Source organism: Emys orbicularis, chromosome 9, assembly GCF_028017835.1.
Source record: "Emys orbicularis isolate rEmyOrb1 chromosome 9, rEmyOrb1.hap1, whole genome shotgun sequence".
In the NCBI taxonomy this organism is placed as follows: domain Eukaryota; kingdom Metazoa; phylum Chordata; order Testudines; family Emydidae; genus Emys; species Emys orbicularis.
The window spans coordinates 24,586,346-24,601,239 of NC_088691.1; the positions used below are offsets into that span (position 1 = coordinate 24,586,346).

General features: G+C 51.0%; 1 protein-coding gene across 1 annotated transcript in view; it reads right to left on the bottom strand.

Moving 5' to 3' along the window:
• The window catches only part of LOC135883699 (relaxin receptor 1-like), a 32,740-nt gene that overhangs the window by 1,676 nt on the left and 16,170 nt on the right, over positions 1 to 14,894 (bottom strand). Inside the window, exons 11-17 of the mRNA XM_065410934.1 lie at positions 10,781 to 10,852; positions 8,953 to 9,024; positions 6,317 to 6,388; positions 6,120 to 6,191; positions 2,317 to 2,546; positions 1,700 to 2,110; positions 24 to 239 (exon numbers count right to left, since the gene is read on the bottom strand). Coding sequence (XP_065267006.1) covers positions 24 to 239; positions 1,700 to 2,110; positions 2,317 to 2,546; positions 6,120 to 6,191; positions 6,317 to 6,388; positions 8,953 to 9,024; positions 10,781 to 10,852 — 1,145 coding nt within the window. The remainder of the gene's footprint in view (positions 1 to 23; positions 240 to 1,699; positions 2,111 to 2,316; positions 2,547 to 6,119; positions 6,192 to 6,316; positions 6,389 to 8,952; positions 9,025 to 10,780; positions 10,853 to 14,894) is intronic.

Here is a 14,894-nt window from a genome sequence, read left to right on the forward strand (position 1 = left end):
TCCAGCTTAGCCGGGTCAGTCACCTGGTATTTCCACCTGCAGCAGGGAGAGAAGCTTCAGGAGGAAGATGGGGATCCAGCAGAGGGCGTCAGTGAAGACGATGAAGAAGAATCTCTTGGCGATGGCCACTTCCCTGGAGAAGACGCTGCGCTCGACCGTCTTGGTGGCCGTGGTGTGGATGGAGTAGAACATGCTGGTGTAGGCGAACACGATGGTGATGAAGGCAATGAGGTTTAGACCTGAGGGGACAACAACCAGCCATGAGTGTGTCAGAGAGCCAGCCCCGGTGTGCCTGGGCCACACACGGTGGGTGAAACATCAGCTAGCAAAGGCCTTCCAATAAAGCAGCCTCTTAGGGCCAATGATCCCTTTCTTCCCCAAGGGAGCAGTAAGAGCCATGTGGACCCAGCCAACCTGAGCTGTAAGGTGATTAAACAGGAAGCTTCTGCCTCGCTAACAGAACAGGAGAGCGTTTGTGAAGCAATCAAGGGCAGCAGCGCTGTGGGTGTCCTGCTGCCTGGCTAGGACTCTCACTGCCCCACCTGCTCCTCAGATGTGTCTGCACCCTGCTAATCTTCTAGTCCCTGCATGCCTGAGGCCCATCGATGGTCTCCTAGGGTCTGGTTCTGGCCCTGCTCTCCCAGGAGTGCTTTGGCTGGAGGTGGCCTCAGGCCGATGGAGTGGCAGGGAGGTTGTTAAGGCACTTTCCCTCTCCTGCAGTAACAAGCAGGTGAGCAGTGATTTATAACAGCAGCCTGGATCTGCATTAAAGCTCCTGGATCTACACACCTGGCACTGTGTGGCTGCACACCCTCAGCTCTGCTGCCACAGGCATGGATGGGCGCTGCACACTTCCGTACGACCCCCTCCCATGGAGAGCAGGGGTGCACCTCAGCCCCCTGGGAAATGCTGCACCAGGCTTGGGGGCTTTGTGGGACTGCAAAGGGGTCAAGAGGGAAGGCTAAAAAAACCTCCTAAGTTTTGCAAAATGTTTCTCATCAGCCCTCGGGTGTGTACCAGGGGTCAACATGGGGAAAACATCCCTGGTCCCCTGGCAGCAATGTTCCTTAAGGGGCTAGTTTGCTGATTGCTCTCTCCCACTCTCCCTTCATCTCTCGCAACAGTAACAGCATCCTATCTGCCCTCCCTCCCCCCCAACACCAAGGGCTGCTGCTTCCCTTACCTGTGTGGGATCAACCCTATTTCACCCACTGGCAGCCTGGCTGCAGATTGAACTGAGCCAGATGATAACAACAAGCAGCAGCCTCTTGATGGACTCATGTGACCAATCACCGTCAGCTGTCCTGATGCGGCCCCTAACACTGCAGGGTCTGAGCACCTCCTGCTGGAATGCATTTATCCTCACAGCAGCACTGTGAGGCGGGGTATCCCCATTGGAGATGGGGAACAGAGGCACAAAGAGACTAAGCAATTTGTCCAAGGTCACACAGGCAGCCTGTGCTGCAGCAAGAAATTGACCTTGTGTGTCCCAAGCTAGCACCCTGCCCACTGGACCATCCTACCTCTCACCGCACCTTTCCATGACGCTGACTTTCCTGTTTGACTCTGGGGCAGAGCACACATCAGGGAAAGCAAGTTCCAGGCCCCTGTCTATAGCTGCATGGTGCCTACCATCCCCAAGGCTTGGTGGTACTGTTGTAGCTGAGCAGACATGCCCCATGTCCTGATGATTCCTTACCCAGAAATATCCCGGTGGAGTAGCCCCTGGCTCCTGGTCGCTCGGTCTCGTCGGACTGGAGTGGGAAACACACCCCGTTCCTCCCATAGTAGTCCCCAAAGGTCTCCTTGCACCAGAAGGGGACGAGGGTGAGAGAAAAGCCCAACAGCCAGATGACGACCAGCATGGAGAGGGTCCGCTTCTTGCCCGCCCCATAATGGCTGAATGGGAAGACGATGCAGAGGTACTTCTCCAGGGTCATGTACGTCAGCAGCAGGACAGACACCTCCGAGGACAGCATGGCCAGGCTGCCCACCAGCTGGCACTGGATGCTCGCCATCCACACCTGGGCGTGCTTGTTGTACTCACCGGAGAACTTGAGATCAAAGGCTCCAATGAAGAAGAGATAGATTCCCATCAGACAGTCTGCACCTGGGACGGAGACAAGGGTGGAGCATCAACCCATGAGGGTAACCCTTGGCAACAGTCCCATGGGCTCAATAAACCTTATAGAGCTGCTGTTAACAGAAGGCCAAATTTTGCCCTTGGACGGATGGACACACACACATTCTCTCTCTCTCTCTCTCTGTTGCCTGACATCGTCCTAGCCAGCCCCTCCATCCCCACCCCTGACTCACAGCAGAGCGATTTGATGGCCATGGTGTGCTGGCTGTTCTCTGTGACAACGAAGGACCTCATGCAGATGACAAAGAGGTTCCCAAAGCAGGTGATGCACGCGATGACCCAGACAAAGACCCTGAGGATGATGTTGGCCAGGAGGTTCTCGAAGGAGGAGATGCCGTCGGTGTTGGGCTTGCAGCTGCGCACGTGCGGAGAGTAGCTGCAATACTGGAACTTCTTAAAGTAGCTGCCAGACAAAGGGATATCGCCTGCGTTAGATCCATGCCCAGGACAGGGGCTCCATCCCTAGAGGCTAACTTGGGAAGAGGCTTGCCCACCTGGCACAGAGCCTCATGCTCCTCCCCTTTTGCTCCTCCTTCTTCTCCCCACCTCACCTCCCCCAAACATTCCCCAGGCCCTTCTCCTTCCATTTCCTGAGCCACTCTTTTCATCTCCTTGGAGCAGATTCAACCTAAACGTATCATAAATGTCTAAACACCGAGTGAGATGTGGCAGCATGGGCGAGGGGCACAGGGCAGGAGCTGGGAACGTGAGCTAGCGATGAGGAAGTCTGCACAGCACCAAGGACTTTGCAAGGCTCTAGCCAGCATATGCAGCCCTTTAGGCTCACGAGCACTCAATCCCCTCAGGATCAAGGATGGGGTTGAAAATCGCAGGCCATCCCTTAACGGGGAGTGATGGCTCTGCACCACCCATGGGCCAATTTCCTTGTTTGGGATGCCCACGTTCGTACAAGATCACAGCTGCTTTTTATCCCAAAATGCAAGGTCAACGTGTAAGCAATCACCCTCGCTGTGCATCCTGACCCCAGTTCAGCAAAGCACTAAGGCATCTGCAGAACTTTAAGCATGTGCCTAAGTACTTCGTTGAATCATGTACTATGTAATGATGCATTTTAATCAATAACTATTCAGTACTTTAAACTAATGCGTACAGAGTTTCCCTCCAACTCAGGACCTCTATCAACATACAACATTTCAAAATCAATCCATCATTAAAACCTTTACAATTCCATTAACAGGGATTCACATTTTATCCAAGGGTTATTTCATATAAATCCCGTCTTTTAAAAACCTCATAAAAGTAATCCTATATCAGCTTGGCAAAACTCTGCATTTTAAAAGGATGACAAACTTCAAAGCAAGGCTCATTTCTGTTCTAATTACACATAAAAGGGGGGAGAAAACAATGTCCTTTTCTATTGCTCATTAACATTACTGGTGCAAAACGTACCCAGGTTTTTAATCAAAACAGACCAATGACAGAAAGTGAAATGTACAGTTATCTTGTGCTGTGTACGCTTAAACATTTATAATTGGAGAAAACTAACTGCTTTTTTCTCTGCAAGAAAAGACAAAGCAGCTCACAGCTGGCTGGTTAGTGAAATTTCCCCCCATTTTCCAAGCTGCCTGTCCAGTTTGTGTATCCAGTGCTGGGTTTACAATGGCGGAGCTGGGCCCTTGCTAAGAAGGGGCCCTGGCCTGCTCTGCTTGCACTGCACCCCGAGACCCAGCTGGCTCCCCCTGCCCACCGATTGCTCCTCTCAGCCTGCTGCCCGCCGGCTGGCCAAGGGCTCCTCTCCGTCCCCATCCCCACCCCCACCCCCCTGCTTCTCTCTGCCCCCTGGCTGGACCCCCGTGCACCTCCGGCTCTGGGCAGTCTCTGCTTCCCACCACCTCTGGAGCCCCGCTTGTCTTCTCGGAGCTGAGCCGCCTGGGACTGATGCAGAAGCCTGGTCAGTCTTAGGTCTCAGACGGTGGGCGGGGACGACAGTGGTGGGGAGGGAGGTGCTTGGCTGGGCCTCTCCAGGCAAGTGGGTCCTCAGGGAGGCCCACTCCGAAGGAGCCGGAGCGATTCCTCACCCCAGGCCCAGCCCTGGCTGCACTGGCAGCTCAGCCTGGCCTCCCAGCAGGGCCAGTGAGTGTGGCCGGGAGGCAGGCCATGGGGGAGTGGGTGTCTTATGGGCCTGGAGGGGGGTGCTGGGCTGTGAGGGGGCAGGGAAGATGTGTGTGTTGGGGCACTAGGGTGTGGGGGTTCTGTGCAGGGCGCTGTGCATTTGTGGAGGGGTCTGGGGTGGGTGCTGGGCATAGTGGGTCCGGGGGGCTCTGGCCACAGGGCCGGCTCTAGGTATTTTGCTGACCCAAGCAAAAAAATCTTTGGCTGCCCCCCGACCCAGCCCTGAGCTCTCACCCCGCCCACCAGTGCCCTCCCACACCCACACCCCCTGCCGCCCCAGCCCTGGGCTCCCCCCCACCCACCCGCACCCCCTGCCGCCCCAGCCCTGGGCTCCCTCCCACGAGTGCTGACTCCGCCCACTCCCCCCTCGCCTCCAGCCGGTCCGGTGCTGGCAGGGTCGGGGTAAGCAGCGGGGCTCCCGGGCTGTGCCTCAGCCCAGGGTCCCTCCAGCCGGGGCTCCCGCCTCCAGGACCGGCCGGGACCCGGGAGGGCAGAGCCAGGGGACCGTCCCGGCAGGGGGCTGAGGAGCCAGGGCAGGGTAGCCCCAGAGGGAGCGGAGCCCCGGAAAGTAGGATGTGGGCCCTGCGCGGCAGCGCCCCGCCCTCTATGGCCCCGCTGCTGCTGCTGGCCGCCCTGCCGCAGTCCCTGGGCGGCTCGGGCCGCTTCGCTCAGCCCCGGCTGTGGCGCTGGTGGGCGGCTGCCTTGCGGCACCTGCAGGCAGCTCCATGTGCCCCGCGGGGCAGCCCCCAGCCCGAGTGTCCCCTGCTCGGAGCCTGCCCGGCCCAGCCACAAGGTGCGGGCGCTGCTCCCCCACGGCGCGAACCGCAGCGGCCCCAGGGTGCGATGCCAGGGCCGGCTCTAGGCTTTTGCCGCCCGAAGGAAAAAAAAAAAAAGATGGCCAGAATGCCGCCCCTGAAAACATGCCACCCCAAGCACATACTTGGTTTGCTGGTGCCTAGAGCCAGCCCTGTCTGGCCATAGGGCATCAGGGGGTGTTGGGCGGGGGGGCTGTGTGGTGTGGCATGGGCCCGACCCCGAGGGGAAGAGGCATGCTGGCAGCACAGGGCCAGGCGGGCCACTGGGCGTCTGGCAACTGCCGGTTAGTAAATAGTGCCCTCGCACTGGACTGGGCGGAGTGGGGCCGCCCCTGCCATGCCAGGCCCCATTGCCCCTGGCTGGCCCCTCGCTCTGGGGACTGACCTCCCCGCACCATGCTCCATTGCCTCCATGGGGGCCCACAAATATGTTTGGCACCGGGCCCACGAAAGGTTAATCCGGCCCTGTGTGTATCAATACATCAGTATTGTTCTTAACTCATTATGCCCAAGCAGTGTGCCAAAAGGACCACTCATTGGGTTATTTAGCAGTTGTTTTCAGAGAACTAAACAACAGCTTTATACTATCTGGCCTGAAAATGTACCTTTTTCAGTTTCACTATCAACTATAATCTAACGCTATAACCTTCACACACAGATTAATGCTTATGGGTAAAACACCTTTAAATTTTGTGGCGTTTGTGTGTCCCCAGACCTGGAACTTGTTCCCCCATCTCTCTTGGCACAGTTTAGACTGTGGCTGCTCTAAACTAAGCCTTGTTGGCTATGACCCTCCAGAGGCCTTTTTGCCAGCTAGGGATTCCCAGAAAGCAGTGTCTTGATCCTGGCACACTCTCTGTGCGGGGTGGCATAGGAATATCTATCTGGGGAGATCCAGCTGTTTTTTGGGCATGGCAGAAGGACATATCGACTGAGGATTGAGCCCAGTTTGTTTAATTTTTCCTGGCACTAACTTCTACCATAGCAACAGAAGCTCCCAATCCTTTTCCCCACTCCCAAGTACTCACATGTGAGACAGATTGGTGAGTTTCTGGAACATGCGAGTCTGGATGTTGGGGATCTCCAGACCTTCAATACTCCTGTAAAAATCAATGCAACAGAAGACATGAGCTAGCTTGGCTCTCCACCTGGCCTGAGGCGACAGGCTCAAGGGGCTTTAGGGGAGGCAGAGCTCTTCAGTGCCTGTACTGCTGTTCACACTTACAGAGAGCGCAGGTGGGGCAGGCTGTCAAATTGGTCGGCAAAGATCTGCTTCAGGGGGTTGTAGGAAATATTCCTGCAAACAGAAAAAGCAAAGTCTTTCTTTCCAGAAACTCCCCACAAAACCTGAAAGCCGAGATCTCCCCTGGGCCGCCGGTAGAGATGATGCTTGCTTATGTTAAATAGAAATATGCTGAAATGTGAGTAGAGAGCAATTTGTGGGCCTAAATTTGGGCTTGATAATAATAAGGAAAGTAATATATGAGTGAAGTGAGACAATTCAGAGGCAAGTTAGAGATAAGCTAGGAGATAACCCCAGGTCATGTTGTAAACATATTTTGGTTTTAACAAGTGGTTTAGACAAAATGTGAATGTGTTGGCAGCATGTTACCTGTATTTAGGGTGACCAGACGTCCCAATAAATTTTTTTTTTTTTTGCTCAGCTGGGGCAGGACTCGGCTTTTTTTTTTTTTGCTCTGCTGGCGGCCCCCCCCCCCCCATGTGTCCCGATATTTTCTTCCTCTCATCTGGTCACCCTACCTGTACTGATACTTATTGGAGTGGTATTTATGCAGATGTTAATTAAGATGATGTTTAGTGTTAAATAGCCAATAAGAAAGTAAAAATATTTAATTATGGTAGCAGAAATATAGAAACGGTAAAAGGGAGGCTTAATGCTAATTAATTATGGGGTGGTCGTATAATTGATTATAAAAGGGTGGTGCGCTGCTTTTAGGTTAGCATGCTCATCCACCATCAAGGTACCGTTAGAGAAAGGATTATACACCCCTTCTTCTTGTGCAGGGAGTGAGCACCCCCCAATGCACCAGGTCATCTTGGACTGCAGGCACCACTGCAGCGTGAGGTTATACTGTAATGGCTGTTGGTTGAACTGATTATTTTATTTTGAGTCTATCCCCCATTGGGTCAGTCACAGTTCTCCACTAAATCTGTAACTGCCCTGGAGGCTCGAACCCGAACGTGTTCAGTCTGGTTCTATTCCTTAGCTGCAAACTATTAACTGGGAACACATAAACCAAGGCCACACCAGGAGCAAACCCATGGCAGACTTTCCCCTGGCCTCAGACTCCCCTGCCTCTCTTGAAACAGTAACATACCTGCTGTTACGTACTGGCTGCGACTGGCACGGTCAACCTAGGGAGACCACCTGCAAGTGTGAGGGAATGCACTGTGCCTGGGAAGGCAGAGCAGTCTAGTGGACTGATGAACAGCACTAGATAAGAGCTGGGTACTATTATTATTGTTGTTCCTCTGCTGAAGCTGCCAGAACAGGGCCAAGCAGTGCTGTGGGCCCAGACCACTGTTTCCTTTCAATTAGGCCAACAAACAACTGGCAGCTATTGTGGGTGCTACTTATCTGGGTTGGATTTGACCCGATGACTCAGAAGCAAAAGGCTGGTTAGCCCATGTGACGCATGGCCAGAAAGGGTTAAACATCCTGCAAAATAAATAACCCTCAAAAGACGTGGGGAGATAATGTTTGTGTTTTTGTGTATTTACATATGTATGAGTAGGGTCCACAATGTAATCAACAGGCCCTGTCTATGCTGGATTCTGATAGTCCAGAGATCAAAAGAACATCCTAGCATTTAAATGAATTGTAAACATGGGGAAATCTGGATATTCATCTCTCTTTGAAATGTACTGTGAATGCTGGAGGAACAAGCAAATGGCCTTATGTTAATTCTATAGCTAAGTACCAGCGATGAACTTCCTACAAAGTCATCCTAATGACCTTTTGTTCCTGGAGGAACTCCCAACTTGTCAAAGAGGACATGAAATTGTATAAAAGATCCTTGGGTCCTGATTCTGTCATCTCAGATCTGCTTGAGGCTTCATACAGGGGGAGCTTAGACAAAAGGACTGAGATCCCAGTCCTAAACTGGCACATCCTGCAATGACTTTGGACTATAACCTATGAACTATTTCTGAAAGAACTCTTTGCAGTTACAAAGCTCACCATCTCTGCTATGAATCTGAACCTCAATGAATTGAACTCGTGTCTGTATGTATATCGATCTTTTAACCATTCTCTCTCTCTCTCTCTTTGTTTTTTAATAAATTTTAGTTTAGTTAATAAGAATTGGCTGTAGCGTGTATTTGGATAAGATTTGGAATATTCAATAATCTGAGAAGCAATGTGTCTGATCCTTTGGGATTGGTAGAACTTTATCTTTAATACAATGAAATAAGATTTACAGAAATTTTCATCATATTTGACGTGGGTACCTGGATGGAGGCCTGAGGCTGGATCACTTTAAGGGAACTGTGTTGTTTGGACTTCTGAGTAACCAGTAAGGTAATAAAGAAGCTGTTTTATGCTGGCTTGGTAAATCTAAGTATTGGAATATCCACCAGTTTTTGCGGGTTTGGCTGCCCCATTCTTTGTAGTTCACCCTAATTGAGTGACCACAGCTGGTCACCACTGGGACCCTGGTCACAGCCCATTAACAATTCCCTGAGCCGGGTGGTCCCCCTAGAGCTGCACTCTGTGCACCCCTCATGGACAGCTGGCTGCCTATGCTGCTCTCTGTGGTACCCCTTGAAGATCCTTTATAGTAACAAATGCCAGAGGGGCGGCTCAGATTAAGGCTTGGGGAGCTCCAATACAGTACTCACAGCTGCTGGAGGTCATGCAGGTTACTGAATAAAGATGGTGGAAGCTCCTCCAGTCTATTGTAAGACAGGTCACTGTGCAAACAAAAGCAAGATTTCAGACAGCTGGTTGTTGGGGTTCAGCGGGGGAGGGGGGGAAGGGCGCTATATGCACACATCATAAAACTGTTACAATTGGGTAGCAAATGATAGCCCCAAGAATGGCTCAGAGCTGGAGTAACTAGACCATTGCAGGTCTGTGCAAGTTCAGGTGCTTGCAGAGCTCTGTGTAAATGGGCGGGATTGGGGGCAGGCGAAGCATAGCAGAAGTCATGCAGATTGGGGTAGAGGTGCTTGGCAGAGCTCAGGGGGGAGCCCAGGACTGGAATAGCAGGCAGTGCTGCTGGTTAGGCTTGTGGTGCATTAGAACGTAACATAAGAATGGCCATGCTGGGTCAGACCAATGGTCCATCTAGCCCAGTGTCCTGTCTTCCAACAGGGGCCAGTGCCAGGTGCTTCAGAGGGAATGAACAGAACAGGGAAATTAGCAAGTGATCCATCCCCTGTCATACAGTCCCCTCTTTTGGCAAAGACTTAATGACACCCAGGGCATGGGGTTGCATCACTGATAATTTTAGCTAATAACCACTGATGGACCTATTCTCCATGAACTTATCTAATTCTTTTTTTTCACCCAGTTATACTTTGGGCCGTCACAACATTCCCTGGCAACAAGTTCCACAGGCTGACTATGTGTTGTGTGAAGAAATACGTCCTTATGTTTGTTATAAACCTGCTGCCTATTAATTTAATTGGGTGATCCTGGTGCTTGTGTTCTGTGAAGGGGTAAATAACACTTCCTTAGTCACTTTCTCTACACCATTCATGATTTTATAGACCTCCATCATATCCCCCCCTTAGTTGTCTCTTTTCTAAATTGAACAGTCCCAGTCTTTTTAATCTCTCTTCATACAGAAGCTGTTCCATACCTCTCATCATTTTTGTTGCCCTTCACTGTATTTTTTCCAAAGTCTTTCCAATATATTTTTTGAGATGGGGTGACCAGAACTGCATGCAGTATTCTAGGTGTGGGCGTATAATTGATTTTTATAGAGGCATTATGATATTTTCTGTTTTATCTATCCCTTTCCTAATGGGTCCTAACATTCTGTTGGCTTTTTTGACTGCTGCTGCACATAGAGCAGATGTTTTCAGGGAATTATCCACCAAGACTCCAAGATTCCTTTCTTGAGTGGTAACAGCTAATTTAGACCCCATGATTTTGTATGTACAGTTGGGATTATGCTTCCCAATGCACATTACTTTGCACTTATCAACACTGAATTTCATCAGCCAGTCACCCAGTTTTGTGAGATCCCTTTGGAACCCTTCATAGATTTAACAATCTCAAGTAATTTTGTATCATCTGCAAACTTTGCACCGCATTTTCCAGATCATTTATGAATATGCTGATATTGCCCAGCCTGTGTGGGGGTGCAGAACAGGAACAGGAAAGGATGCTGCAGATCAGGAGTGAAGAGCATCAGCAGAGCTGGGAGAAGGGGAAGCTTGGACCCACCTACCAGCACTATATCCAGCAACATCAGCGTTCCACTTTCATAAGCATCAAATAGATGTAGAGGTTATTAAAAGCTACCTGTAGGTGGAGCAGCCAAGCAGCCAAGTGTCAGGAAACTATTCACCAAGGGAGAACGAATAGATCCCCCCACAGGATCATGAGCAAATGATCACGGTCAAGACAGTGACACAATCACAACAACCACTGACACGCCGTTGACCACGAGGGGTGGAGGAGGGGCACTGCATCTGGGAAATCAATAGCAATACTTACAGCTCCACCAGTCTGTTCAGTTTGGAAAACGCCCCTTCCTGGATCCATTTGATCTTGTTTCTGCGCAGAATCCTGGAGGAGGAGAGAGAAGCTCTGGTGAAAAGCAGCCCTTCATTTCCCAGTTCCTTCCAGGGACTCTGATGACTTTAGAACTGAGCACGGCACGAAGGAGATCTTAACGCTGGAATTCTGAGAGGCTTGTTTGAGGCCACGCACCCAGGCCTGCTCTGTTCCTTACATAGCACGTGTTTACTGCTAAACTTGTGCCAGTCCCACTGATACACTCACATGGATCCGAACTCCACATCCAAACACTTATATTTGGGGAAGAGCAGCTCCAGGGTTGAACTGTGGGGTTCAGGGAGAGCTCACAACTAAACACAGAATCAGATGAGTCCATAAGAATCTGTCGGAGTGTGAACCAAACAGAGCTGACAGTGCAACCCAACACTACACAAAGCTCATCTGGCTCCAAGCCAAATTCAGAACTCAGGACGGTTCGTTGTCTGCGATTTGGGCACCTTTGGTATGAACCTCCGTATCCAGTATTGAATGAACCATGGTTTTCCAGTGCAGCCACACGTTGTGTCACTTATTGAAGTGCCAGTTTGGAGGGAGTTTCAGTGCCATCTCTGGATTTGACCCCCCAGGCCCTCAGTGAAAAATTAAGGGAGGGATAAAACTGAACAACATGCTCAGACAACTTCCTGAAGCCCTGAACATTCATCCATGGCTCTGGCAAGGAACTGGAACTGCTGCTGCCCCTGCCACATGGAGGATATTTCCAGACCCCTCGTACCTATATATCAGCTACTCCTTTTACTAGCTGAACTTTGGAGCTCAGTTCCCCAGGCTGGGAGCTGTGGTACAGGCAGGGCCAGCTCCAGGCACCAGCCCAGCAAGCAGGTGCTTGGGGCGGCCAAGGGGAAGGGGCGGCACGTCGGGCTCTTCGGCGGCAGGTCCCTCTCGGAGGGAAGCACCTGCCGCTGAATTCCTGCTGAAGAAGAAAGTGGCGCGGTGGAGCTGCCGCCAGAGTGCCGCCGATCACAATTGCGATCGCGGCTTCTCTCCCCCTCCCCCCCCCCCTGACGCTTGGGGTGGCAAAAACCCTGGAGCCGGTCCTGGGTACAGGAGGTCCTGCCCTGGATGTAGTTTGCTCATGACCATTGTGTGTGTGTCTTTATTGTCTGTGGAAGGTATTCTTTAGCCCAGGCTGTGGCTGCCATAATTAAATACCCACCCATGGGGAGTGGGTGGGAATGCTGCATTGGGAGAGGCTCACGTCCTTGCCAAACATTTAATCTAGGAATACCCACCCCCACCGCTTAGTTATCAGATCCTCATTATCACCAGACCTCAGCTAGGCCGGGATAGTTGCAGAGAGAAGACAGAGTGAGGGAAGGAGGGCTGGGGAAGTTCTTCCTGCTGTCCCACACCACCCCGCGTATTAGCCTCTTCTTGTCTGTTTCATCTCCTAATAAAGCTGTCACTTGTGCTGGTGTCATTGGCAGGGCGTGTTTATGCCTTCTGTCTTGCCCCGGCTTATGTTTCCATGACGCTGACATAACTCTTCTTAGAAACACATTCCTGATCAAAGCCAAAAGTGCTTGGATGCTTGGCTTGAAGGAAGCATTGCATTGTGGGGAGGAAGCCACTCACTCTCCTCCCATCTTTGGCACCATGGGGCAGGGAGAGTTCTTGCTAAGGGAACACAGGGTTCAGCCTCTTGGGATAAAATGTCTAGTGGCCTCCTCTGTGAGCCGTACAGGCTGTGTCAGCTTTCTGTGGCTGAAAATAGGTCCTTCCAAAGCATTCGTTCCTTTGAGAAGGTATCAAGGGGGGAGCTGAGGGTGGATCATTGACAACGTCCCCTGGAAATCACTGCAAAATACAAACGAGTCTTCAGGCTGCAGTCCAGCCCCCGTGCGACACACGCACGAGTCTCCATCTCAGTCCATTTGTTAATGGCTGCTCACTTCTTACTTGCCCACAGATGCCCTGAGAGTAATAAGTGTTGGCAGTGCCCACAAACGGGTTATAGAGGGCAGGGAAATACAAAGCGCCATGCTCCGAAGCTGCATGCCAAAGACGGGCCGGGGCCCAGCAAGGAAAGTGAAGTGCTGGAAGGCTGCTACTTAAGTGGAGACTGTACTGCTCCCTGCTTTGGGGTTCCCACACTGCACACACACTACAAAGCCATCAGGCTCACTTAGGGTATGTCTACACTGCAAGCAGACACCCCCGGCTGGCCTGTTTCAGGGGCTGGCAAGGCCGGGCTAAGGGGCTGTTTAATTGCAGTGTAGATGTTCAGGCTCTTCTTGGACCCTCCCACTTCACAGGGTCCTAGAGACCGTTCACCACCCGAATGGCTACACTGAAATGGCTACACTTAGCCCGAGCCACGTGAGCCCAAGTCAGCTGGCATGAGCCAGCCACAGGTGTCTAGTTGCAGTGTAGACAGTCCCTCAGTGCCAGGGAGCTGACCCCCAGCTCTAGAGGGGGCATTTGGAAACACCTGGGATCACTCAGAAAATGAGGATGAAATGCATCAATTGGAATGTCTCCTTGCCTTGCCTATGAAAATGCCTTTGGAAATTAGCTCTTTGATAACTCAGGCTGCAACAGAGCCCAAGTGTTTCAGATGAGAAATGGCATAATAATAATAGTGCCAGTTAGAACAGTATTTTGCACACTGCAGTCCTTGATTACTGCTCAGGAGTGCTTGACTTGTGTCCCGCATGCAGACCGAGGAGGTACCTGGTTTGTTTGTACCATCACAACAGCCGCTCACACACACACTGGCTGTGTTACTGCAGGCCTAACCACTTCTAAAACTCAGGGCCAACATTTTCCCATGTGGGTGCCTAAAGTTAATTAAAATTAACTAATTAAAAGTGGGCTGCTTTTCAGAGCACCTGCAGCGCTCAGTGACTTTAGAGGATGATCAGCACTTCTGAAATGTTGCCTCGGGCCCATATTGCCCCTTTATCTGAGGTGCTCAAAGTGTTTCACAAACCTTCATGAGTGAAGAGCGAACATCCCTCTGTTCATTAGACCAGGTGACCTAATGGGCCTTTGCCATCTCCAATAGCCAGGGCTCTATGATTAATTATTTAAGCCTCCCAAATCCCTTGCCAGGTGAGCAAGTAACTGGGTGCATCAAGCTAAAAGTAACGGGACTTACTTGGGGATTATACCATTGTTAACACAGCTTGGGGAACGGGGAAATCTTCCTCAGGATACAGGAGGCGATCCTGCCAAAGCCACTAAGCTACTGTTCAGATAAGCCTTGGATTTACTCACCTACTCCAATCTGACAGCTTTGGGAAAGGATCCAGTGATGCATTCCCAGTACCCTGGATAATAATCACCCCCCACTTTGGGAGGACAGGCTTGACTGCACATTCTATTCATGCCACTGTCCCATGGACAATTTGTAGCTTGTGTATATGAATAACATATACAGGGCATGCAAGTTTATTAGCCTTATTTTGCAGGGCTCCAGAGGCTGAGCCTTCTGGGAAATATATCAACATCATGTTTAGGAAAACTAGACTCTAGGCCAGGGCTGCATCTTCTCTGGGAGAATTCCTTGGCTTTGTGAGCTCCTGGAAAGCACCAGCACTATAGCTTGACACTGTAAACGAACACTGCAGGCCAGATATGAAATTGACCAAAAATAGACTTTAGGAATGAGGGGCAAAAAAAGAACTGGCACGTGTTTAACAGGCTGAGAACCTACTAGGCAGGCTTTATATTTTTCTTCTTTAAAAGACGAATGTAAAAGGGATTTTAGTGCTAGTGAAAGGTTCTGGGTGGCGAGCGAATCGCTTTGCCCACACAGCAGCTACAGCGTGGGCAGCAGAAAGGTGACCTGTCTCCACATCCCACCCTCTGTCTTAGTCTTTGCTCCAAGGGTACTAGCTCATTCTCCATGGTTTGTGATGTGGACAGGTGTTAGCCTCACCAGCTCATGTCTCGTTGGTCACCGAATGACCATCAATGGCTTTTGCTCATTACTAACCTGAGCAGATGTCAAAGCAGTGAACTAGAGGTGAAATCTCTGGCCCCCACTACCAAGTATAAATGCAGTACAACCGATATTTAAAATACC